Below are 27,066 nucleotides of genomic sequence, written 5' to 3'. Positions count from 1 at the left end.
ACTAATAAATAGTGTTTTCTGAGTCGGTGTCGCAAGGATGAAGTTGCCGATCCTGACTCGCCATCTCCTCATTAGACGCGCCTTTAGAGAGAAGTGCATCTTTACGGATTATGATTATAATGAAAGAGGGTTTTTTTTACATTTGTTTTATTTCGTTAAGCAGTAATTTAAAGCCTTCTATAGATATATTTGTCATGTCTGTGAGGCATGTATTCGCTGAGTTTTGGTTCATTTTTGTGAAGCGCGCCTGTTCAAGACGAGACGGCAGAAAGCACATCATTCTTTATTTTATAAAAGCACAACGTTTTGTTGATATTGTGAGTGCGCACAAATAAAAATAGACCCTTTACAGTTACGAATGATGTATTACTCTTACCTTTATGAGCAAAAATGACGGCGTATTCACTGAAAAAAATGCAAGTGATCGCGCTGGCATCTCTATGTCCTGTAAAGCGCGCTTCAGCTTCCACTCTGCGCACAAAATATTGGATATAGCGCACATTTATCTAGGTTTAACGTTTAAACGTTGTTATATGCTTGAACTGTTTAATATCCATAGATTTTATTTTAGGCAAGTCGTGATGATTTGAGAAGGCTAAATTTTTAATAGCTGGAACAGTAGTATAAGCTGTTTTGGGAGAAGGGGAAAAAAAGACGGGCTCGGGTCGGACTCGGGCCGGTAATTCTGATAAGCTGTCGGACACGGGCCGGGCTAGGATCTGAGCACCTCGGGCCAGGGCAGGGCTAGGGCCTAAATTTGAGGCCCGTGCAGGGCTCTACTGTAAACATGTTTTTTTCTGCTGTAAAGTTGGGCATTTTAACATGGGGAGTCTATGGGATTGACTCCCTTTTGCAGCCAGCCTCTAGCGGCCAGTTGACGAATTACAGTGTAAGTCACTTCCGTGTTGGTTTCACGAGAGAGACCGGAAGGTTGCCGCTTGGTTTTGACGCTGCAAACAGGCAGAGTTGTAAATGTAAACAGGTGGACCGACAAGATAATGCATTATAAAAATCTAAACAATTAAGACAAATTATATTTATATTATTTAATGTAATAATTGATTAATAATAATTGTTTAAATTGATATCATAATTGATACAACTCGTCCATTTTCTTAAAAATGTATATAAAACTTTTTGTTTTGTGAAAACCTGTAAGTCATGCTTTTTACAGTCATTTTACAGTTTGTTATCATAGTCATTGCCCTACTGTGCTCATAAGATATTTTATTTGTGCAGGTCTTAAAAAATGTTTTAAGTCTTACATTTGAGTTAAAAAAAAGTTTAAGATGACTTAAGGGAGCTCTTTTGGTCCCTTAAATTTATTAAGGTGAAATGGTTACCAAGGACTTTGTAGCAACACTTAAAAGAACAATTAAATAATTAAGTGGAATACTTAATAGCAGCCTTAAGGTTCCTTAAGTTAACCCTTAGGTTTTTTTCTTGCAACCCAAGTTTCACTAAGGGCTCCCTTAACCTTATAACTAAGGGATTTCTTAGCATAAGGGCTTTCATGCAACTGGGCCCAGCACTCTACGTTTTGAGCTTGGAGCTCTTTCAATATTTCAATAAGTCTTTATCTTGTAGTTAAGACTGTGAGGTAAGTCAGTCAATCTTGCGGTCACAGGTTAAGCCTATTTTATCAATATGCCAGTTACAGTTTTTATGGGATTATAAACACTTCAAGTAGATCTTTTGGGTGTATTTTAGGCCATTAAATTAATCAAACTAGAGCTGTGGTTCATGACCTTCAGTGATTATGTTAGGGTCTGATTTGTTCTAGGGACACAGTCAAAGTGCCGTAAAATGAAATGGCACAGGTCTGGAAATGAGACTCCAGCTCTTTGTGAGAGCTGCAGTTTGAGCAATTTGCTACCCATTAAGTACCCCGGCTTGATTTGCAGGACTTGATTTAATACTCCATCTAAAAGATGGTAAGCTCTCTTGTTCTTCAGGGAAAGAGAGAGAACATTTGCTTTTCAGTGCTATCATATTCAACCAGCATATCTCTGGATATCTCCAGTGTCTTCTATGGTTGAACACCTTCAGTAATTGATCTGCTTGCTTGCGGAATGTGTTTTGGGGAAGGATATTGACGGTGCTAGGCAGGAAGTAACACTTAGTGTCACAAAGATGTTTTGGTGTCATTCAGGACAACCATCACCATAGTGTAGCTGCTAGAAATGGTCCCTGACAAATAAATAAATTTTCTATCAGAAATTTGAATTAATAACTCATTGCATTTAAAATACTTTTTTAGTGAATTTCTTTGACCCAAAAATTAGATTTGATTTGTGTTAAAGAAATAGTTAACCTAAATGCATGAATGAAAATGAATTTAAAATATTTTTTGTTTAATATAGGACCATTTTTTCTAAAAAAAAAAAAAAAAAAAAAAAAAAAGTCTTTGAAAAGTCATTAAGAAGTCTGTGTAAACACTTTTTGAAATGATTGCATTTGATTATTTCTGATTATTTGCTTATGTATATGTTCTGTTGAAATGTGTCATTATCTCATCATTTGGTAACAGATTGCAGGGGGCATTAAATGCGATTAGATTCTTATTTCCAAATATTTATTATTCAGAAAGTACTAAAATAATCGTTAATGTGAGCGTTAAGCAACCGAAATCGTTAAGAGAAATCAGGATCGTTAAATTCTTTCCGATTCCAATCAGTAATGGACACATACAATTATTTTTAGTGTCGCGCTCGTCCAAGGCCAGTGCGCGCGCACACATGCGTACATTCTTCGTCTCTCTTTTGCGCGCTCTCTTTCTCTGTGGCACTGTAAGCCGTCTCTCTCTCTCTCTCTCTCCCCCATAACCATTCCTCCAAGATTACTGCTCATGTTTTGCTCTGGTGATTTTCATCCTTCATCTGGCGGTTATGTATTGCGTTTACGACACGCTCTCTCGCCGGCGACCGGGCCCTGCCTTTCTTAACCGGTGTCACAGCTCCTTCTTCGACAGATAAAGCCGGCGGTGAGCTTTTTTTCAACGGTTACAACTCTCGTAACATCGCGCTCTTCGTCGCAAAAATGATTAATTCCGCTCAGCCGACGCCTGTCAGGATGAAGCATCACTCCGCGCGCGCGGCGGTGGCGATGATGAGGATGATAGGCTGTAATAACGGTCGTTATGCGCGGAATTTTCTCCACAGCGACTGCGTTATCAACGAAAAGACGGTCGTGCTGCAGAAGAAGGATAACGAGGGATTCGGGTTCGTGTTGAGAGGGGCGAAAGGTAGGAAAAAAGACGGACCCCTCGTCGTCTCCGCCGCCTCATCAAAACTTCCTCACTTCATGCTTTACACCCTCGAGAATCAAACCGTGTTGGTGCTTCATTTCACGCTATTTCTTATCCCTTGCTCGTGTTGTCCTCTTTTTTTGTACACCCTCACTTAACGTCATTTCTGTTGATTTCAAAGCGCGTCATCGCGCGCGCACTTGATTTGATGTGCCTGCGTGGCTTCAGCTGCATGAATTGCATCCATGTCAGCAACTTCTGAATTAATGCATCTCTTGGTGTCAGCGTGTCCATCACTTGACTGCAGTGCATTTAAGTGGGCTTGTCAAATCTGTGAAGTGTAAACACAGACCCCCACCCCACCCACTCCCTGCTCCATGTGCTTGGATTGTGTTTGACTGCATTAGGGCTCTGCTGGCACTTTGTCTCAAGGGCTTCCTGAGTCTGACAGTCCAGCTGTTTCTTACTGTGGTTAAAGTGATTAATTCACTCTCAAATCCTTCATAAAAATGTACTTAACTTCAACAAACCTTTAACTATGCAATGCATTGACCTCTTAAGATAGACACTAAAAGTCTCCTCCCAACCACAGCTGCAATGCTTTTAGTTTCTAGTGCACTACAGATCCCTTGAAGTTGCGAGTGGTGCACCGTGGCTGCTTTCTGCATCAGCTCTTGCGATGCCCCTTGTTCTGTCAGGCTCCAAACCAGTGCTTCTCCCCACACTGTCAGCGGTGACATCCATGCATGCATTTTCTCTGGTTATATAAACGTCCCAACTCCTGCATTCATTTTTGATTTGGTTGGATGGATGCATTGCAGTTTGCATCATGTATCATCAGACCAGATGCTCTTGTTTAGCCACACTCATTCATTGTGCTACAAGGCACTCGTTTTCATAGGAATTGTATTTTTTTATATATGTAATCGATGTAAAAGCATGTTATTTTCAGCATGTTTTTGAGTAATAGCAAGCTTAAACATAGACTAATTTACATTAACACTTTTATCCAAATCTAGCTATATATATAACATCTTAATGAAGATAAAACACCTAAATATATATATATATATATATATATATAATTAGGTGTTTTATCTTCATTAAGATGTTTTGTATTCCAGGATTAGGTTTAATCAGGGCCCATAAAACTAGTACACTGTCTTTTGATCTTCACAATCTCTTTCCTTTGGTTCTGTCTTGTCTGGCACGGCCTGGATTTTAGCGGATACTCCCATTGAGGAGTTCACTCCGACCCCGGCGTTCCCTGCCTTGCAGTATCTGGAGTCTGTGGATGAGGGAGGAGTGGCATGGAAAGCTGGCTTGAGGACTGGAGACTTCCTCATCGAGGTAAGAATATGATTGGGTTTCCAAAAGCTTATGGTTTGTTTTGGAAAGACGCAGAAGCCATTGCTTGCTGAAGAGATGGAAAGGTCCCTGATCAGCTGGGAAGAGTGATGTCCGACCCATGCAGGGAACTTCATCTTGAGCTTGCTGCTGAATCATTCACACGTTAGTGCAAACAGGAGAATGTTTATGCACAGTGTGAGCTTGTGAATATGAGGAAAGGTCATAGTTACATCTTTAATGAGACCGAGGAGCTTAGAGACGCAGGAGATGAGCACTCCTGGAAAAAGCTGTGAACGGGTCTGTCCTGTACAGAAACTCAGTTTTCTGATGTCTCTGGAGCTCTTTGGTCTGGGTTGCATTTAAACGGCTAACCTTTGCATAGGCAATCTAACTTATCTTTTTTTAATTCTCACTCTTAATGAATGAGGGTGTAACCTTGACACTCTGAATTCATTTGAAAGTTGAAAATGTCAGGCTGGTAATCACCCATCATAACTCTTTGTAGAAGTTGGGCTTTGAATTTGATAGTTGTCTGAGAGTGATCTTGTATTTATTGGATGTTGTAAATTTTTAATGCCTCGGAGGTACTTTGGATCTGTAACCTGTCAAGTCCAAAAAAGCAGCAAAGACAGCTAAGAAGTATCATGATAAGGGCTCACTTTGACCATTTCAGTTTTTAACCACCTTGTGGTTATTACCATATTACATGTAGTTTTATTTGGAGCAGTGAGATTATATTATTACATATTATACATTTGGTATCTGCAAAACTACATATGTTCAAAAACGACTTGTGGTTAGGTTGTCTGAACAGTTGGCTTGTTGGTCATAAGCAAGCACAAGACCTCAGTCAGGTTAGGTTTATTCTCAGAACATGTTCTTGTGATCAAATATAGCTAGTCTGAAGTGTGATGAAATGTCTTGAGGTGTGTACAAATCCTTCATAGTAATTTTCTTAACGTGTATGTGCAAAAGTGCTGCTTTGATGGCTTGATGGCTGTAGGTGCTTTAGAGGAGGTGAATTTAAAGAAGCAGGTTTTAGTGTGCAGAATGAGTGATTAGGTTTTATATATATATATATGAATGATAGATCTCTCTCATGCTAACCAGTGTAAAGTATAGTAAAACAGTAACATAGTGAAATATTATTATACTTTAAAATAACTGTTTTCTATTTTAATATCTTTCAAAATGTAATTTATTCCTGTGATGTAAATCTGAAGTTTCAGCATCGTTACTCCAGTCTTCAGTGTCACATGATCCTTCAGAAATCATTCAAATATGCTGATTTGCTGCTCAATAAACATTTTTTATCATCAATGTTGAAAAAAGTGGTGCTGCATACAGGAATAGTTCACCCAAAAATGAAAAGTTTCAGAAAATGTACATAGCCTTACTAATGTAGATGAGTTTGTTTCTTCATCAGAGCATTTTGAGAAATTAAGCATTACATCACTTACTAATGGATCCTCTGCAGTGAATGGGTGCTGTCAGAATGAAAGTCCAAACATCTGATAAAAACACCACAATAATCTAGTAAAGTAATCCACACAACTCCAGCCCATCAGTTAACATCTTGTGAAGCGAAAACTGTTTGTAAAAAACAAATTCATCAAGACGTTTTTAACTTCACACCATTGTTTTCAGCTAAAATACAAGTCTTCTGTCCATGATAATGCTTTCTCTAGAGAAAAATGTGTCTCGTCTGAATCAAGAGAGAAATATGCTCAGATCAAGCACTGTTTACAAGCTAAAACTGTCCAAAACAGCTTTAAACAAATAAGTTGGTGAATTTTGATGTGAGAGGACAACAGGCGATGGAGTCATAATTTTGGCCAGAAGTGACAGATTAAAGTTAAAACACTGTAATGGTGAATTTGTTTCTTACAAATATGCAGCTTTTTACTTCAAGACATTAATTGATGGGCTGGAGTCGTGTGGATTACTTGTGGATTATTGTGATGTTTTTATCAGTTGTTTGGACTCTCATTCTGACGGCACCCATTCACTGCAGAGGATCCACTGGTGAGAAAATGACGTAATGTTAAATTTCTGCAAATCCTTCAATGAAGAAACAGGCTCATCATGTTGAATGGTCTGCTGGAGTAAATTTCCAGCAAATTAAAATTTTTGGGTGAACTATTCCTTTAATGAATTTGTGAAAACCATGATGCATTTTTTTCATAGAACAACATTTGTAAGATATCTTTACTGTCACTTTTAATCACTAGTCACATGACTAGTCAACCCTCCTGCCCATCCCTATTATAAATATATAATGATGATGGAAGTTTATCTGCAAAACACCTTGTCTTGGCCCCTCAGTTCTGGCTGAGCTGAGACTTCAGCAATGACTGACCATGAAACATGAAAAGCATTGGGAACATCGTCTTCCTTTCTGCATCAGAAAAATAAGTTCATTTGCACGCAAAATGTAAGAGAACACTCACTTTGTGTTAATTCACAGAGAGCAGATCCAAGATCTCAGCACCGCATTGGAAGGGCAGAGAAGGGAAGGGAATAACCAAATTATTGGTTCTCATGAGCAGCAAAGATTCCATGAATTATTAGCTCCTTACGGTAATCAAAGAGTCTAAATGTAACTAAGCCAGAATGTTTCTATGATAGAGCAGTGGGAGCTGCATTTTGATGATGTAATTTTGCAGGAAGGGTAATGTATGTTCTTACATTGCTGACCTTAATGACAGTTTTCATATCTAATAGTTAGCTGATGGACTGCAGTGTGACACGCTAAAACTATTTTAAATGCAATTTGGCTAATTATATGTATGTATATATATATATATATATATATGTATATATATGTATGTATAAAGCTTATTGCTGTATTTATTGAGATACTATGTGAAATATTTATACTTAAGATAAAATCATTTATCACAGTGCCAGATAAAACTAACTAGTGAAGGAAAAAGTGTGATTTTAAAAATGGCAAAATGTAAAGAAATAGTCAGTAGTTACAGCATCTAAAATATTAATATAAATATATCTAAATCTTATACAAGTTTTAACCTAGATTCTTGATTTTAAAATTTGATAACGTTCACTCAATGTACTTCATAAAATATACAACATAAGTGTATGCAAATGCAATATTGCATTCTAACCACTCTTAGAGTTGACATTCAGATCAAAATTCTCTTAGTCTGGCACAATGTATTTGTATATGTAAAAAGTGCAAAGGTTAGAATAACATTTCAAGAGCAAGAGTGAGTGTTTGTGTATATAAATTAATTCATCGCCACTTCCCCTCGAATACCGCGGAAACAATAAACACGTTTTAATCGTCCAGTCGATGATATTGACCGTCAGTCCCTCAGGAGGCAAGCAAGCTTCACTACCCACATTAGGTTGAGACACTGCAGTTTTGCTCTCTCAGGTCCCAGGGACAATCTAGCCTTATGGACCAAGCAAGGTGAAGCTCTCACAGAGAATTTGACCCGGTTTTACTTTACGTTGATGATGAAAGCTTGCAATAAATTTGTTAGGGATGTCAATATCTATTTTATTATTATAATTTTTTTTTATAAAAAGCATATTTGTTTTACCTTCTGTGAACTGCACCAGAGGTTGAATAGCAAATTCTCACTCCTACATTTCCTGGAGCTTTTGAGAGTCAATGAATTAATCTTATTGCCTATAAGAAACTCTAAGAAACAGTGTAGCTTATGAAGGGTGTTAGTGATCAACCAGGAAGCTACAAAATAGAATGATGGATTTACTGAAAATACATCTACACCCACTTGCCCTTGGTGTGTGGGCACGAGTATCTCTCTTTCTCTTTACTCTCATCTGATCGTATTTGTGCATCTTACTTACCTCTCTTTTCTGTATACAAGAGCTAATAGTGTATACCAGGGCATGTGTTATCAATTCCATAAAATAATCAGTGTTTACTGACCCATAATGTATTTGCGGGGCTCACCAACTTCTGTAAAAAAAAATAAATAAAAAAGAGGAGTGCATGCTGTTATTCAGCTGCTGGAAAATATAATGTGGATGTGGTGCCTGAAAGCCATGTTTGAGTGAACATTTTTAATAATTATATCAGGCTATTTCATGAATTTAGGATGTGGATTTGCACATGTATTGCATAACATCTTATCTGACAAAATGCATCTGGTGCTTTAAAACTATTTTAGTGGTTTAAACAAGCAGCTGCACTGAAGTATTTTGGTTCTTGTAAATATTTCGCACTGTCATGCTGGTAAAAAAAAAAGTCACGATTCACGAACGTCATGAAAATATGTAATTGTGGTTATGTAGCTCAAAAAATTGCTAACGTTAAATGTGATGGCTGGTTGATGTGTTTGTTGACGGTTGGACATGTCTCCTCGTCTGTAATGCTTTCTCTCCAGAATGTTCTGTGTGCACAGAGAGAACCAGCAGGGAGGAAATCTGTGGACTGTAGGAGATGCCTGCGAGCGTCCTCATGGCCTGATAACCGTACAACCTGTCACCAAAACCTGCTCCTCACGCACTGCGAACCAAGTGTAGCGCAGTACATAGCGTTTGCTCTGTGACACTAAATGTAAAAGTTACCAGTCGGAACGTTGTGTGCTTTCCATTTTTAAGCGACATAGAATATTTTATATCATGGAATAGATCTTCCTATTTTTAATATTTCCAGAATAACGGAATCCAGTGATGTTACTGACCTTCCTCATGCGTGTATGTGATGGTCCAGGTCTCATGTTGTAACACAGAGCAACGGTCGCCTAGCAACGGCACCAGCATTGTGTCTGAGCGCTAATTTTTGTTTTTATGAAATTCATTTGTTTTTTTGGTTTTTTTTTTTTTTTTTTTTACATGTGCATTGAGACAATGTGACCAGACTGACCCTGAGCAGAACTGATATGATTAGTCAAATGGAAGGCTTATCGTTTTATGGTTTATTTCCTGTGTGCTGACTCTGTGTGCAGAGGATAACCGCCTGCTAATTTCATCAGATTTTAATCAAGTGTGGGCTGCTCACCACGTCACACACATCCATCAGTCAAGATCTGTGTGTGCGTGTATCGTGTTTTTATGTCTGTTATTGAGCTGTGAAATCACAAACGGTTATAATCAATGATAATTTTACAACTGTAAATCATAACGGAATCCAGTGATGTTACTGACCTTCCTCATGCGTGTATGTGATGGTCCAGGTCTCATGTTGTAACACAGAGCAACGGTCGCCTAGCAACGGCACCAGCATTGTGTCTGAGCGCAGTGATGAAAGTGAGGTAGCGGTTTGAGTTTTTTTTTCTTCATTGGAGTGCAGTACTGAGCCGCATGTAAATATTTCTTTTCCTGTTTGTATTGATATAAAAATACACCTCCATAATGGATTCCAATACCTGAGTGCTTGGATTTCAGGGGCGAATCGAATGACTATATTACATGGTAGAAATTAGCTCTCATGGTTGTTTAGGCATGCATGTTACTGCAATATGCTATATGATGGTTTCCTCCTAAGAGGCTGGCTTTCTCCATTTTGGCTCTCTAAGCCAAAGGAGTTTCTACACTGTGAGATGATCTTTTAGGCATGCTGGTGCTCACAGGACTGATTTCTAATGACAATGCAGTTGTTCCTTAAAGCAAAGTGGCAGTTTCAGTTATGCAATGGGATGGTAGTAGCATGGTACTTTTACACTACCATTCACACTACAGATTTTCTTTTAAAGAAATTAATACCGTTATTCTGTAAGGAAGCATTAAGTTCATCAGTAGTGACAGTAACATTATTACAAAATTATATTTTGAATAAATTGTTCTTTTGAATTTTCTTTTCATCAGTACTAAAAAATGTTTGTTTTCACAAATATATTAAGCAGCACAACTGTTTTCACTGTTTATAAGAAGAAGAAAATATCTTAAGCAGCAAATCAACATACTAGAATGATTTCTGAAGTATCATAAAACTGAATGGCTGCTGAAAATTCAGCTTTGCCATCACATAAATAAATGAAAAAAAAAATAAAAAATACATTAAAAAACTGTTATTTTTAATTGTAATAATATTTCACAATAGTACTGTATAGTTGATCAAATAAATGCAGCCTTGGTGATCATAAGAAACCTCTTTCAAAAACATTTAAAAATCTTACCGATCCCATTCTTGTAAAATTATTATGAATGCAGCTGTTTTGACATCATATTAATTAATAAATTACGTCAAATATTTTATACTTTTAACATTTATTTGTCATTTATTAACAGTAAAAATTGGTAAATGGTATTTGTATGGTAAAACTTGCATTTTGTTTTTTAAGGCTTGCACTAGGGATATTAAGAAAACTTAAATGCATCAGGCATCCATCTACTCCCTGTGTGGACAAGTTAACTTGTCCCTCAGGTATATGCAGGATTTTTATAATTTGAATAATTATGGTTGTAGGAAAAAAAAAGATATTGAACCGAACTGTGACTAAATTTTAATCCTGGTTAAACAAAGTATTTCTGAACAGTCAACAAATTTGTATTCAGAAATATCAAGCTTAACCCAATCTTGATGCAACTTAATACAAGTTGTATATATATTTTTTTATCTGTGTCCAGACAGCCGGTGTCCAGAAATGCTGTTTAGACATCCACTTTATCTTTAATGGAAATTCTATAAAGTCTCAGTGAGTCTTTCACACTATCTTGTGTTTAATCTCCTATAGAGGACTTGACCAGAGGTCTTATCATATAACCTTTAAGTACAGGCCAGGCCAAGCCGATAGCTGTGCTACTATCGTAGAGCAGTGCAGACAGGAAAATGGATGAGGCTTAAGTGTTTGTGTGTGAGTGTGTGTGTGAGTGTACATATCCTCTGTACTCTTCATAATTATCCCTACTCAAGACAAAATAGCGCCCTTCTTTCCGGAAAGTAACAGGAAGAGGGGGATTTCATTTGAAGGGATAGAGTTTTATCTAGGCTGGATGATTGCCCTCTGACAACCTTCTGTAAATCTCTAAATCAGGCCAGAGGTGCAGTGATTGCAGCTCTCTAGGCCGCATTAGAGAGTGCGATGTTGACGTTGGGTCATGTTTGGTAATGATAGTGGATTTGACATGGGGATTGAGAGATGGGAGCCATGTGAATTCATTGGAAGGTTTTTTTTGTTTTTTTTTAAGGATGTGTGACAGCTGTACAGATGCTTGATCTGATGCCTGATTTTGATTGAAGCATATAAAATTTTCTATCTGAGAATTTTTTAAATTTAATTTAATCAAATTATTGATTTTTTTAATTTAAAAAGTGTGTATAAATATCAGACAAACATGTATCTGATATCTAATCTTTTTTATAGTTTTTTTTATATATATATATTTATTTTATCCTTATATTGCTTATATGCATGTTATGAATATTAGTGCATGCTTTAATTTAAAATTTAAATGTAATTTTCCACTCATAAGATACAAGCAGTCTCAAATTTGTTTCTGGATTATTAAGGTGTGATATTAGACACATGACTAGACCTGGCAAGAGCTGGATGACATGCACATGTTTGCACCCCCTTTTTTATTTATTTTTGGCCTTTTTATACAGCAGACAGGAAAGTAGGTAAGACATGGGTTTTGGATTGGGACGTGACATATGCCAAACTCAAACCTATAGGTCCCTTTAGGCTAACTTTGGGCCTAATTGTATTATTTTCAAAACCTGCTTCAAAAAACCTCATAAATAATGTTTTCCAGTCTTCTTGTATAATATATAAAATTAGTTTAGATGTTTTTGTGCTGGTCTGTAGACGAGTGGTTCCTGTTTGTTTAATGGACTAAATAAAATAGTAAAAGTCTTCCCTTGTCCATGCACCCTCACTGTTCTGTTACTACTAGTTAGTGTCTTCAGTCTATGTGGAGATACCTGGAGGGGGAGTCAAATGGAAGGCTTATCGTTTTATGGTTTATTTCCTGTGTGCTGACTCTGTGTGCAGAGGATAACCGCCTGCTAATTTCATCAGATTTTAATCAAGTGTGGGCTGCTCACCACCACACACACATCCATCAGTCAAGATCTGTGTGTGCGTGTATCGTGTTTTTATGTCTGTTATTGAGCTGTGAAATCACAAACGGTTATAATCAATGATAATTTTACAACTGTAAATCGCTGTTTTGTGTGTTTAGATATGTATGAAAAATAACCTCCTAAAATCCAGTTTTGCATCCCAAGCGGTCTTTAACCTGATTTCAGTTTTGTGACACACAGAGTCTCAGATCAGCATGCTTAACTCTTAAAGGAATAGTTCACCTGCAAATTAACAAACTGTCATTTTTTTCCCCCCATGTAATACAAAATAGATATTTTAAATAATGTACACACTTACATTCCTTTGTAACAAAAGCATATCCTATATATAGAATAAGTATGTTTGTACATAGAACTATGACCAATATAAACAATTACTATTATACTACTACTATTATATATATGAAGAGTTCATTTGCAAAAACCGATAACTCATTTTTATTTTTTTTCAGAAATCACGTTTTTTTTAAATTGCGCATTCCAAGTAATATCAATCAAACTGCAGTTGGGTTGTTTTGATTAAGTAATAATAACTTAAGCAAATACAGGTAATTTACAAAATTAAAGTTCATTGAAAGTATGCTTTTTTTACATATTAAAAGTTTTTTTTGTTTTGCAAAAGCAGATAACTCCACATTTAATGTTTTAGAGTTAAAAAAACACTTGTTTAATCTTTGTAATCTCCTCAGATGACAATGTAGATGCCTGACAAGCGTTGTTGTTGTTGTGATTATAAACTGTATGGATGTGATTACACGCAATACACAGAGCTTTTCCCTCACCAATATGAAGAGTTCATTTGTAAAAACCGATAACTTTTATAATTTACCAATACTATTTTTTTTCAGAAATCTTTTTTTTAAATTGCGCATTCCAAGTAATATCAATCAAACTGCAGTTGGGTTGTTTTGATTAAGTAATAATAACTTAAGCAAATACAGGTAATTTACAAAATTAAAGTTCATTGAAAGTATGCTTTTTTTACATATTAAAAGTTTTTTTTGTTTTGCAAAAGCAGATAACTCCACATTTCATGTTTTAGAGTTAAAAAAACACTTGTTTAATCTTTGTAATCTCCTCAGATGACAATGTAGATGCCTGACAAGCGTTGTTGTTGTTGTGATTATAAACTGTATGGATGTGATTAACGTTACACGCAATACACGGAGCTTTTCCCTCACCATTGTAACGCACTGCTTTTGCAAGGTTCCGTGAAAACGTTTCAGCTTTTATTTTCTGTTTTCGCCCTGAAGAAGATATCACAGGTTCATCAAGTTCGTCAAAATTATCCATCCTCGATCACTTTTAGTCAGCTTTGATGAAACTCCTCTCAGCTAGCACGTCTTTAAGTAGCCTTGTCACCTGACCAGAATACAGCGCGCTGATTCGCTAAAATTGACTTATCGGTTTCTGTTCAAAAACAACAAGGGCGCTTGTCGGCTTCTGCAGTAAAACGTGAACTCGCGATGCCTTGAAAGTGGACAAAACCGGCTTTTTTGACAAAACGTGTTTAGGGTTCAGATTGCGCTATATGTGAAGGATAATGCACGGCAATCAGCTAATTTTGTTCATTGAAAGGTTATTTGAGGAACCTAAATGGATTTTCTATGGCATTCCTGCAAACGTTTTGGAACCTTTATTTTAAAAGTGTACATGAGGGTGAACAAATTATAACAGAATTTCCATTATTTACTCACCTTTATGTTGCTCCAATGATGCCATAGACTCCTTTTTTGTTAGTCTGTGGTCACTTCTTACCTGCAAGAAGTTTCTTCAAAATTATCCTTTTGTATCTTAAGGAAAAAACATACATGTTTGGAACAACATGAGGGTGAGTAATGAATGACCGATTATTCCATGTCCTGATATCTAAAACAACACAAAATCATGTTCCTGTACTGATGGCTCAGCTTGGTTGAATTTGGCTCCGTTCCAGCATAATGAAATTATCAAGATGAAGTGGCCATGCTGAGATTTAGCTGTTTTCTGAGCTTTATCTACATCTGGTCCCAGCACTTCCTAAATGAGCCCAAATCTCATTACCATTGTGTGACATGCCAAGAGACTGGAGGTCAGTGAGAATGCTGGGAAATTTGTGCCCAGCCCCCTCCTCCAGCACTCACCAAAAACTAGAGAGCTGCAAAAATCTGCACTGCCATGAGTTGCGATTAGAGCTCATGATTCACAGAGCTTTCTCTCTCTACTTCTCAGGGTGCTTTCACACCTGGCCCGTTGTTTCGGAACCTGACGTGTTTCCCCCCTTAGCTCGGTTTGTTTGGGCATATGTGAACACGGAAACAATCGGCCCGAGATCGCCTGAACGAGGTGGTCTCGGCTTGATTGAAAATGGACTCTGGAGTGGTTCGGTTGTAGTAAGAAAGCAATCCGATCTAACGGACCAACGAACCAGGCTATATCACAATGTATAATGGGTAATTACGTAAGTTCCGTGAAAATCATTAGCTTTGTTGTTTGTGACAGCTAGTGGAATCCCGGAAAATAAACCGTGAAACTTTGACCAATGAATGAAGAGTTTACTCGCGTGTGACTTTTATTAACAAATTTGGTCCGTTTAGACACTTTGTCGTGTGAAAGCGAACCGCACATAAAATAAAAAGCAACATTGTAATAATTTTAATCCCTGTTTCGGAACAAAGCAATCGATCTACAGGTGTGAAAGCACCCTCAATCTCTAAATTTACATCATCTGTCATAAGGTCAAGCACTAAGATGTAATGCAGAGTTATGATGTCTTCTGGGGCCTTCTGGAATGCGCGGTATGAAAATGCACAATAAGGAGAGATGTAGAAAAGATAACGGTGATTGACGTTGAAGGCTGTTTCTTTTACTAACAGACCTGGCTCTCCATGTGGGCCTTTCACTCCCGATCCCACATTTATTATGGCTTGCTTTCTAACTTAAGCTAATTTTATATAATTGGAACAAATGGTAATATCTCTCTCATACAATCACATATGTAGTCCCTTGCTCTCCATCACACTCACAGCATTTATGAATCACACAAACACACGCGATGGAATAAAAGGAGCAGCTCAGCTCTATTCGTCATGAAGACGACTTCGGCTCCTCGCCTAGGTTACCCAAGCTTATTCACATAACCTTTTCTTCGGTAAAAGGCATACTCTAAAATCTCTCCAAACCTGTCTCTCTCATGTTCTCTCTGCTGATCTGTTTCGTAGTGCCTGTGTTTCTCGTTTTGCTTGAGAAATGCCACAGGAGCAGGGGTGTCCCTCTAATTTGCCTGCAGTGCCTTTTATTTGTCGATTTATATCAAAGCATATCAATGTCTTATCGTAGTCATTAGTGCTGCTTGCTAAGGTGACTATCACTATTACTATTGCTTGTAATTTAGGTTGAGTTTGATTGGGAAGGACAATTGTGATTGTCAAATCGTGTGGCATGTTAGGTGTAATACTACTTTTCTACACATTCAGGCTTACCATTTTTGCCTAGAAGACAAAATGCTGATTTTTGGCTTAGGTCAGTAATCTACCACCTAGCAACCACCCAGAACACCCTAGCAACCATTCTGAACACCATAGCAATGACTTTGCATCCACCCACAACATTCTGGCATGAGTCTTGATGCTCAGTTTTCTTCAGGGTTTTCTTCAGAAAATTAAAAAAAATACAGTACTGTTTCCAAACATTCTGTGGTCCAAAGTTGTGAGCTGGTAACTCATGTCAAAAAAATATATTTTTAAAAACCTCTTCAAATAGTTGTGGGAGTTTGTGTTCCACTTTCACACAGCAAAAGTAAAAAATGTTAAATGCAGATTGTTTCTTCCTCAGAGTATGTTTTTAGTCCGGTTGGAGTCATTGGACTTTACACCTCTGTTGTGAGATGATGAGAAAATATCTGGTGAAAGTTGCACATATATCAACGGTTATCACCACTTTTATTACCACTTGCAAATCATTTCTGCTGTAGCTGAATGTAATTGAGCTCACCAGTAACAGCTCAGTGGCAGATTGAAAGTCCCACTTAAAGATTTAAACCCCAATTTGATTTACCGTCCTCTGATGCCTTTACAATGACAGCTCTCCCTGGAATTGTGACTGTTTAAGTGTATATGAAGAAAATTTATAAGGTAAAAGGATATTTAAAAACATGCTGTGGATAAAATAATGGTTTTGTGTTGGTTTCAGTAGGGAAATGAATGAGGTTTTGATAGCTGGGCTTCAACAAATGTAGTTGGGTTAGGTTAACTTTGGTGTTGATGCTTGTTCTGTGGTATTGCCAGGGACCATAACAAACCTGCAAGAGTTTATAACCTATCGTGTAGCTGAATGCTTAAAATAAATTTACCCCACTATGATGCATACTAGGCTTGCCGCGATAGACGGTGCTGACGGTGATAATACCGGTATTACCGGTGTTGTCAGACGTCGATTAACCGGTGGGAACATTTCCTCACCGTCACAACCGTAATGCATACAGAATATTTCTGTTACATGTTAAACCGTACTTTTATTTTTACAGGTTGCCATGAAGTTTCTGTGTGTATACAGTATGATGATGATGATTTTCTCAAATGAAACGGTAAAATTCTCGCGAAGTGACTCTCACAGCAGCCCTGGAGATTAAGTTTTTGTGTTCATGCCGTCATATAGTGAGATGCAGAGGCCGGAAATCACCGCAAGCGTCACGCGTGCTTCAGTATTTGCATAGTAAACAAAACTGCGTTTCCGCCATTCATACATACAGAGGCAAGCGGAACATGCAGGATTCATATTTAAACCGTCTTTTTGCATTTTAATATTCACAGACACTAGTTCATATCGCGATTCGAATTAAGTGGCAGTGGCTACTTTTGATTTATACGTTCAAAATTGACGAATTCCGTGGCATTCCGCGCTATAGAGTGAATTACGTTTTTATGAATGGACTCCATATCATATCAAACCATATGGCCCTAGAAATGTAACCACACTTCAGAACATTTCGGCTTGCCCTGTGTGTTGTTTGAACGAGTTGCAGGGGTGACATTACGTCACAGGGTCTCTCTTTCTCTCTCTGTAGCGGATGCGCCCAGATGCGTTCTCAGGTACCGAAATTTGGCACCGATTGATTTAACGTGAATCGGTACTCGGTAGTACCGACGCAATTCGGTCGGTACCCTTAAAAGTACCGAGTTCGGTACCCAACCCTAGTCTAGTAGCTTTGATGCCATATTTATGCTAATGTACTTCTAAAGTTTGATGAAATCAATTTAAATATGCATTTATACAGTATAGCTTTTTTCTTTTTGTAAAAAAAATAATAATAATTGACAAAATATTGATGACAACTATTTGCTCAGGGGCATGTGGATTTTTTTGTACAATAAAATGTTTTCTAGAATAAGAATGAATCTTTCCATTTATCAATAAAATAAATTAATATTTCACCCTTTGACTCTTATGCTCATTAAGGCTGCATTATTTGATCAAATATACAGTAAAAACAGTAATGTTGTGAAATAAAATTGTACAATTTAAAACAACTTTGTTTTGTTTTATTTTAATGCATGTTAAAATGTAATTTGTTTATGTAATGACAAAGCTGTATTTTCAGCAGCCATTCAGTGTCACACGATCCTTCAGAAATCATTCTAATATGCTGATTACATTTTTGAAACATTTTTTCAGGATTCTTTGACAAATAGAAAGTTCAAAAGAACAGCATTTATTTGAAATAGAATTTGTAAATGAGTAAAAGTCTTTACTGTCACTTTTGATCAATGCATTCTTGCTGAATAAAATTATTAATATCTTTATAAATCTCCCTATTTACGTCATAGAAAGTAGACACCATATACTTACAGTAAATATGCAGTATGCACTAAGCTGTCAATTCTGAACTAGCTAAGGTTTGGCTGTGTAACTTAAAATACTTTTTTTTAACAAAATGAACACATGATATGTCCAGCCATGTAAACACACACACAAAGAAATGTGTTTGTCAAACCATTTTATTGTGTTTTTAAACAGCAAAAAGCAGGAAATTAATTGTGCACAACAGTGCAATTTTGTGAGAAGTGCATTTGACTAATTATTGCTTTGTAAACATCTGAACATGCCTGAAACATTCTAAATTGTTCCTCTTTTTTTTTGTAGGTGAATCAGGACAATGTCGTCAAAGTGGGCCACAAACAAGTTGTCAACATGATTCGTCACGGTGGCAACCACTTAATTATCAAAGTGGTGACGGTCAGTCGAAATCTAGACCCTGATGACACGGCTCGAAAGAAAGGTAAACGTCTTGATTTATTCAGGATTTCTCGACTATCTAGGCTATGAAGGAACATGTTTAGTCATATGTTTGAAAATGTTTGCAGACACAACAACTTTCATGTAATTCTAACCATTGCTTTTCCATAATGCTAATGGTAGTTATGCTAATCATTGATTTTACTAACACTACTAATTTGTGTTTTCAAGTTCTTCTCTCTCATTTATTATTTAAAATGTGAATCCTCAAACCTTGGCATGAGTTGATGTTGTATACAATGCCTCTCCATGGGGATGCTACAGCCTATGGCTAAGCATCTACTGTACCTGCTGTATGTTTTTTTGGTTTGTTGCTATAGCGCCAGCGCCACCACGGAGGGCTCCCTCCACAGCCTTGTCCATGCGTTCAAAATCTATGACCTCAGAGCTAGAAGACCTAGGTAAGCTCAGTCATGCCAAGCAGAAGCATCTCATGCAATGTCTGGTGTCACTTAATAAATTTTTACAAGATAAAGGACCGTTCACACAGGTTGTGTTCTTGCATTTTGTCTTGGAAGGTATTGCATTGCATTTTGTTTTGTATTTGGTGTCTCACACCATGAGAGCTGCATTTTTTAAGATAACATCAAGATTAAAAAAATTTACAAATTCATTCAGTTCAGTCGTGTCCAGTTATTTCTAAATTCAAAATAGGGATGTCAATTTTCGATCATTTCCATGATCGATCGTCGTTTAAATTAACGATCAATTAATAGATTAATCGTTAACCTTAATGCTGCAAAATGCGTCTATGCAGCCCGGCATGACAGGATGTGCAAAAGTTACTCAACAAAAAACCCCGCTTTCTCACCCGATTTAAAGGGGATTTAGTCTGAATAAAATGCTAGTGCGGGAGGCGCCGGTGGGATCGAACAGCTGAAACATAAAAAAAACTTGTTTATGGAGTGCCGCGCCACACTTCTGTTTTAAATCTGTTAGCTTAATTATTTAAGCCAGATATATTTCGCGGTTTTTTTTTTTTTAATGAAAACAAATTTTTATTTTTATTTAGGTCTATTGCTTACATAGGCTATACATTTTCCTTAAAGCATCCCGTTTACGGTGTTTATTACCACGACAACCGTCCGAGTCTGTGGCGCCTGCATGTGTATGGCTGTATGCACTGTGAGTACCACGAGCGCTCCCATCTCCTAATTGGATGTGCCTTTAGAGAGAAATGCACGGATTACATAATGAAAGTTGATTTTATTAGGAGTCTATTTTCAATTTGAAAAATTTCGTTTTAAAGTAGTAATTTAAAGCTTTCTATATATTTTGATCATGTCTGAGTTTAGGTTCATCATTGTGAAGCGCTCCTGTTCAAGCCCGAGACGGCAGAAAGCGTTTGTTTTCTTTATTTTTTGTTCTCATCTGTGAGCATGCTCTTGATATATGTATTTTAGGTGTGTAAATTTATAATTGCCTTTTCATTATTTTTTTATTTTAATTTAGTTTTATTTAAATTTGTAGTTAAAACAACTAAAAATAAATGTATTTTAAAGTTTAGAATTAGACAGCCTTTGCACACAGGCTTATGCTGAAAACAACAAAATGGAACCTCAAGGTTGATCTAGGAAAATGTGTGCAAATGTATAGGGCCCCATTCCTATATTTTGCCTGGGGCCCCCAATTCACTAAATCCGCCCCTGCCGGTTGGTCACGAATTTCCACAAATTCAATAATGTTTAGGCATTGTTTCTTTTCCTAAATCCTCACCGTCTAACCCTCTAATTTCGCAGGTTTATTTTATTGTCATTCACTTTTTATCACTGTTTTCGCATCTAAGGGAAATGAAAGAGTTCATGTCCATGAATTAAATTAAGAATTTGTTCGATTTATTAATTTGTTCCCTCATTTTACTTAAATTATGGGTTATTTAAGGAACAAAATTGATGAAACATGGACAGTGGCCACAAATTAATAAGTCGTAGGAACGAATTAACAAGTTGTAGGAATGAATAGCCAATCTGTCCTGTGTCCCCGCAGCCCTGCAAAGCGCAGAGCCCGATATGAAGCAATTATCTGGGGAAATGACTTAGTTACTACATTTCTATTGCTTTCCATGTTGAAGAACTTTGTGTTGTTTCTATTTTAAATGTACTTTTAAAGTTTAAATCACATTAAAAGCTTAATTTGTACATTATGAATGAATGATGATGCATTTATATACCGTCACTCACAGCCGCTCGCACGTGTTTTGCGCATGAGCCGCACGCAGCCCAAAATTAAATGACTTAATCGACCATCGATAGCTTTAATCGATTGCATCTCTTATCGACAATTAATCGATCGTCGATTAATCGTTGACATCCCTAATTCAAAATCATGTCTTGTGTGAACGGTCCCTAAAAATGTGTTTTTAACCTGACACTTTTTGTTGTTATTCTACATCCACCATTCACTATGAAATGAACTTTGATGTTGTTTTGTTTTCCTGCATGCTGACCTAAAAGTGGATAACGGTACGATACAATTATTTACAATATTACTTTTAAAACTTGTATGTATAAACTGTAATGTTGTGCTTCCCCTGGCATGCATGTGACTTTGTTATATATATTTAAGATGGGGATTTGTGATTATATGGACATTGTTTGTCTCAGTTTTTTTGTAGTTCCCACTAAAGAAAACAAATGTACATTCACATTCACTTTTAAAGCAATACGCATTTCACCTGAGTGGATCCTTGATTGTGAAGGATTTATTCTGGTGACCATAGCTAAATCTAGGGTTTGATGGGTCATGCTGATTTTATTATTACTAATTAAACAATGGCACAAAGGGTAAGCAGTATTAAATGCGAATTAAATTCTTGTTTATATTGTGTAATAAGAAATTAATTGTCTTTTTTGTCACTTTGTTATATTGGAAACTAACCTATTTGTCTCGTGTAGTATTGGAGAGTTAACTGCATGGATTTGTTGTTGCTTTCTGTCTAAAATGGCATTACATTATGCACAGGTCAATGCCATGTGGAGGAATACAGTGTATTCCAAACGTTGGTTCTCCTCGTCATGTTTTCTGGAAATTCTCTCTGAATCTTAATACTTGAATAAAGCTGAATTGTTCTTTTATGTTAAAGCCACTTTGAGGAAAAAGAAGGGTGAGTTTTCCCTAAGCACTCTTTAATTTGTCACCTCAGCTTAGCAACAGTAGTGATTATTTGTCTCACACAATTGAACTTTTTTTTAATATGACTCAGTAAAAGAAATGTGCAAATAATTTTTATTCTCTCCAATAATCAAAATTTACCAGTTGAATGGAAGACTGCTTACTGTGAAAACAGACCATGTGTTTACACTGCAAAATGCTCCATAAGACTTTAGCTTCACTTATTGACCCCCTAGATTTTCAAAAGTGCAATGTAAGAATATATTATTCAACAGCCTGCCCTCTATTATAAAAAAGGATACGCTTGAGAAAACAAGAGCCATGAATTTCCCATGCTGAAAACCTGGCTTCAGATACAAGTCCTTGTTCTTACTTATATAATAGATCCTGCCTCCATTTCACTCCTCACAGAAAAGATCAAATCCTAAAGCTGGACATTTTAAGATAATTTCTCCCTTTAAATAACTATGTTTTAACTTTTATCAAACGAGGGACCACTCCAGCTTTGAATCACTCTGAAACAAGACGTTGCCATGGAAATAATGCTGCATATGTTTAATATAGAAACATTCCACCTGCAAAATGTAATGCCATATTTTCAGTGTAAAGCTATCGCCACTATTAGCATTGACCATGAATATGACGACGTGTGACTGTTGCACAGATATGAAATGACATCTTTAGACTGCTGAATGACTCCTTTGTCTTCTTGAAGGAGATATTTTCTGAACCATTGTAAGCATTAGTTTTATGTTTACATAATGTGGCTGGCTGCATAGTAGTCCTGCTGTGTCCTTAAAACAGCTTTGTACATACTGTTCATTAAAGAGATTAATTTTAAATCCATATTTAGGTATTATATAGGAGACCCTGATTATAAAACAGATGCATACTCCTGCAGTCTTAGATAGACTTTCAGTTATGAATATAAACTAGACTCCTGAAATGGCCAATTTTGGCAGTATTTATTTCTTTTTAAATTCAGGTTTGCCTCAGGGTTATGATGGGATTTTATATTTAAAGCCTGAGTGTATATATCCATTTAATGCTGAATGAAGAGGTGTAACTGTGGCCCCCTTTAGTCCTGACATTAACATGTGTTTCCAGATTAGTACTTGACCACATAAATAGCATCCAAGACATATTGTGATTGGATCTCTGAAACCACGTACTGAGGGGGAGGTGTAAATGATAATGCACAATTTATTGTCTGCATAAAAATGCATAATTAAGGTTGTACTGCAATCATTATCCAACACAACAAATACTATGATTGTGCACTCTGGTCAATCATTTTAGTGAGTTTTAAACTTTATGTTCTTCTTTTCTCTTTTAAACCATATTAACATCTTTTATTGTGGAAATGTTTCGAAAGTACGTAAAGTGTATTTGCAAAGAACAGTATAAAGTATAAATTAAGTCCTGTTAAAGAATATCCAGATATGAAACCCATTTTAATGGCAGATGTATATGGGGTTTTGTGTGTTTATGTGTGTGTGTGTGTGTGTGTGTGTACCTTAGCAGATTCAGTCTTGATGACTTTTATGCTAGGAAAATCAGACTCTGAATTTCCCTTTCCTCCATTTCTGTATAGATGATCAGCTTTCAGATAATGAGGGTCTGAAGAAGAGGATTGTATTTCAAGTCACACTAAGTAATAATCCCATGCATGGGAGCCGTCTAAAAAATGCTAGCATGTTGCGCAGTGGCCGTTGAAAGAAGTGCTAAGATTTCTACAACGGAACCAGGAAGCGCTTGCACGGCTTTGACCTTGACCATTGTCATTGTACCTATTTCTGTCGCCTCTCTTGCTCGGTTTGGATCCTTGCTCTGAGGATCCTGTTAGAGGAAATTAGCAATATTTGATACTGAGCTTATTTTAAATGTAGCTTCCTGCGTTCTAATTTGAGATGCTGTTGTCTTACAGATAAAGTGGATGAGGTTGTGCCCCCCCAGAAACCCATGTGGGACAACTCAAATGCAGATGTGAGGGTGGCGGCAGTCAAACCACGTCCGACTAGCAAGTGTCTTGCTGTCAGCCCTGAAATTAATGTAAGCATGCCTTGTCTAATGTCCTCTAGAGTTTTGGTCTCCCGTGGCATTGTTGAGAATTGTATTGTAGCCTAACTGCAATAATCGCTTTTCGCAAGTCTGGTAAAACCATTGCCCGTGCATGCTATATTGGTTTTTGATGCTTAAATTAGAGTGTAGTTGTGCACAGGCTTGTGAGTATGCTTCACTGCTTGAGATTATTTTTATTTCTTCATCTCAATCTCGTTTATGAAATCATTTCAACATATTATGTGAAGCCTAGTTTGAATGGACGCTTTGCTATAGTGCTGCATTCTGCTTGTACTTATTATTATGTCGGCCTTATTCTGTCTGTTGCAGTCTCTCTGCAATAGTCAGGATACAGCAGTAGACTCGCCACAACAGCCAGGGAGTCCTAGAGGCCCCTTCCTGGGTTTACCAAAAGGAACCATACGGCGGCAAACATCTATAGGTGTGTGGTTGTTTCATTTTGTTTTGTTGCCGAAGTACATCTTTACACAGTCCTTTATTTTGATGAATTGCACACAAAAGTCTTTCAGCTCTTTGTAAAATGATACAAATATTTGGTTTACTTACACTCAGTGGTCAGCCCACTCTTGCTGGAGGCTTTTTCACTGATGTGACGTATTTTCAAGATGTTGCTTTGTAGCGTCATATTTATTGTTTCTGGATGGTGATTGCACCCCCAGGCTTGTTGATTTGTTGATTTTTCTTTCTTCATCCCTTTACAGGAGTAACCGAAGAAGAGAAGCAGTTCCTTACTCCTCCAATGTTGAAATTTACAAGAAGCCTTTCAATGCCTGACACATCAGAGGATATTCCACCTCCACCAGCCATCTCCCCTCCATCTCCACCTCATAATAATGCTCCTGTCCCAGCTGGTCGAGGATACGGCACCATCAGACCAGGCTTTACTTCACAGAGTCCTAATGCAAACAGCACAGCCCCAGACAGAGGTGAAGGTGCTGGTTGGAGAGATCAGGGCATGTATTACAGTGACAGTCCAGAACAGTACGATTCCGAGGGGTACAATCACAGCCCAACGGCCCAACAGTGTCTTCATATGCGCCGTGCCCAAGTTCCTGAGAACCCTTACTCCGATTTAGGCAAGATGGGTCAAGCTGGACTGTTTGTGCCCAACAAGCCTGCCAGAAGGAAGGGAATGCTTGTCAAGCAGTCCAACGTAGAAGACAGTCCTGAGAAAACTTGCTCCATCCCGATTCCGACCATAATAAAGAGCCCTCCACCAGCAGCAGCGGTAAGAGCAGTCAAGGTAGCAGCATGGAAATTGAGACGACCACACCGGATCACCCAGGACAACTCCGTCCTGAAGATGGCTTAAATCTTGGCAGTCCTTTTGCAACTGCCATTGCCGGTGCAGTTAGAGACAGGGAGAAAAGGCTTGATGCTCATCGCAACTCCCCATCTTTTAAGTCCACAGATGCAGGTGATGAGGACGTGGTGCCTACACCAGCCCCACGTCTCAGACACTCCAAGTCTATTGATGAGGGCATGTTTAGCAGCGATGAGCGGCTGCGTAGGCTCATGGCACCTCCCTCATCACTACTTGGCATCCCTAGAGGTGGTGGCAATGTGACGGACTTCAACAGCCCTGAGCCCACCATGGTAAGGGAACTTCTGAACACTCGTACAGGACACAGCCCGATCAGTCTGCCTGCTCATAAGACCTACAGCTCAGGAAGTGGGAATTATGTTCACCCGGTAACAGGCAAGCCACTAGACCCCAATTCACCATTAGCTTTAGCGTTAGCTGCCAGAGACAGAGCCATGAGGGAGCAATCACAGCCTCTTCCTCTAAAGAGTGACCCATCCAAACTTGATCTCAATAAACCTCTTTTTATTGACACAAAGCTTAGACCAAATGTGGAGGTTGGCTTCTCAAGTACTGCTACCATGGGCCGTCCCCGCAGGGGCCTGCGGAGGCAGATGACGGAGTCCAAATATGAGACTGAATCCAAGTATCAGCTCGATCTGGGCAAGCCTGAGAAGAGGCCTGAGGAGAAGAAGAACATGCTGATTGACATTGTGGACACTTCTCAGCAGAAGTCAGCTGGCCTGCTGATGGTACACACCACAGATGGGGCAAAATCGGAGGATAACAGCTTGTCTGAAGGCGACAGGGACGAGGCAGTGAGTCCCGACAACACCCCTGGGGAGCTTCGCGACCCCAACCAGCCAGCTCCCACCAACCCCCCAGCTCCTAAGGCGCTATCAGCTGCTCCACATGGCAAGACCATCATAACTGTTAGCTCAGTGGATGAGCCTGTCAAGCTGCCCTTCGGCATCCCTCCACCGCCCTTGGCTTCTGTCGACATCGATGAAGAGTTTGTTTTTGCTGAACCCCTACCACCCCCACTGGAGTTTGCCAACAGTTTTGACATTCCTGAAGACCAGGCGGGGACTATAGCTGAACTGCTCAAACAGAAAACAAATGGTACAAAAGGACCTTCTCTTGCTCCCTACTATCCCCCGTTAGGTGGTGGGAATTCCGAAATCAAAAGACCAACGGTCCTCACAAACTGCACACCTCCCAGCTTCCATCCAGGGCCGCTAGAGCCCTATGAACAAATCACTGACTCGGGCATTGAGGTAGACAGCCGGAGCAGCGGTGACCCCCAACTCGAGACCACCAGCACCATCTCTACTGTGTCCAGCATCTCAACCTTGTCTTCTGAAGGAGGCGAGACTCTGGACACATGCACTGTCTATGCAGATGGACAAGCCTTTCTGGTGGACAGGTCTCAAATCCTGTCAAAACCAAAACCCAAACCTGCCATCAAGAGCAATGCACTTTACAAGGACGCTTTGCCTGAGGAGAACATGAGCTCTTTCAGAATGCCCTCCTCTGTCCCACCTCCGCCCCCTGGATCAATTCCACCAGAACCCTTGAAAACCCCAACGCAACGAACCTCAAAGCTGTGGGGAGACCCTCCGGAGATGAAAGGATCCCATGGCCCAGAAGCCAATTCAGTTCTGCAGCATGTGAACC

The 27,066-nt window shown here is 38.3% G+C and overlaps 1 protein-coding gene across 1 annotated transcript in view; it reads left to right on the top strand.

Annotated features, from left to right (window-relative positions):
- Positions 1-27,066, top strand: part of LOC107707499 (SH3 and multiple ankyrin repeat domains protein 2-like) — an 80,591-nt gene that overhangs the window by 47,098 nt on the left and 6,427 nt on the right. Inside the window, 10 exon segments of the mRNA XM_016511549.1 lie at positions 3,162-3,244; positions 4,473-4,597; positions 18,741-18,876; positions 19,214-19,294; positions 21,347-21,355; positions 21,976-21,996; positions 23,932-24,056; positions 24,396-24,507; positions 24,788-25,285; positions 25,288-27,065. Of these exon segments, the coding sequence (XP_016367035.1) occupies positions 3,162-3,244; positions 4,473-4,597; positions 18,741-18,876; positions 19,214-19,294; positions 21,347-21,355; positions 21,976-21,996; positions 23,932-24,056; positions 24,396-24,507; positions 24,788-25,285; positions 25,288-27,065 (2,968 nt within the window).

Source organism: Sinocyclocheilus rhinocerous, unplaced genomic scaffold (assembly GCF_001515625.1).
Source record: "Sinocyclocheilus rhinocerous isolate Xijiao unplaced genomic scaffold, SAMN03320098_v1.1 scaffold534, whole genome shotgun sequence".
Lineage (NCBI taxonomy): Eukaryota > Metazoa > Chordata > Actinopteri > Cypriniformes > Cyprinidae > Sinocyclocheilus > Sinocyclocheilus rhinocerous.
This window is presented reverse-complemented; position numbering and strand designations above follow the sequence as displayed.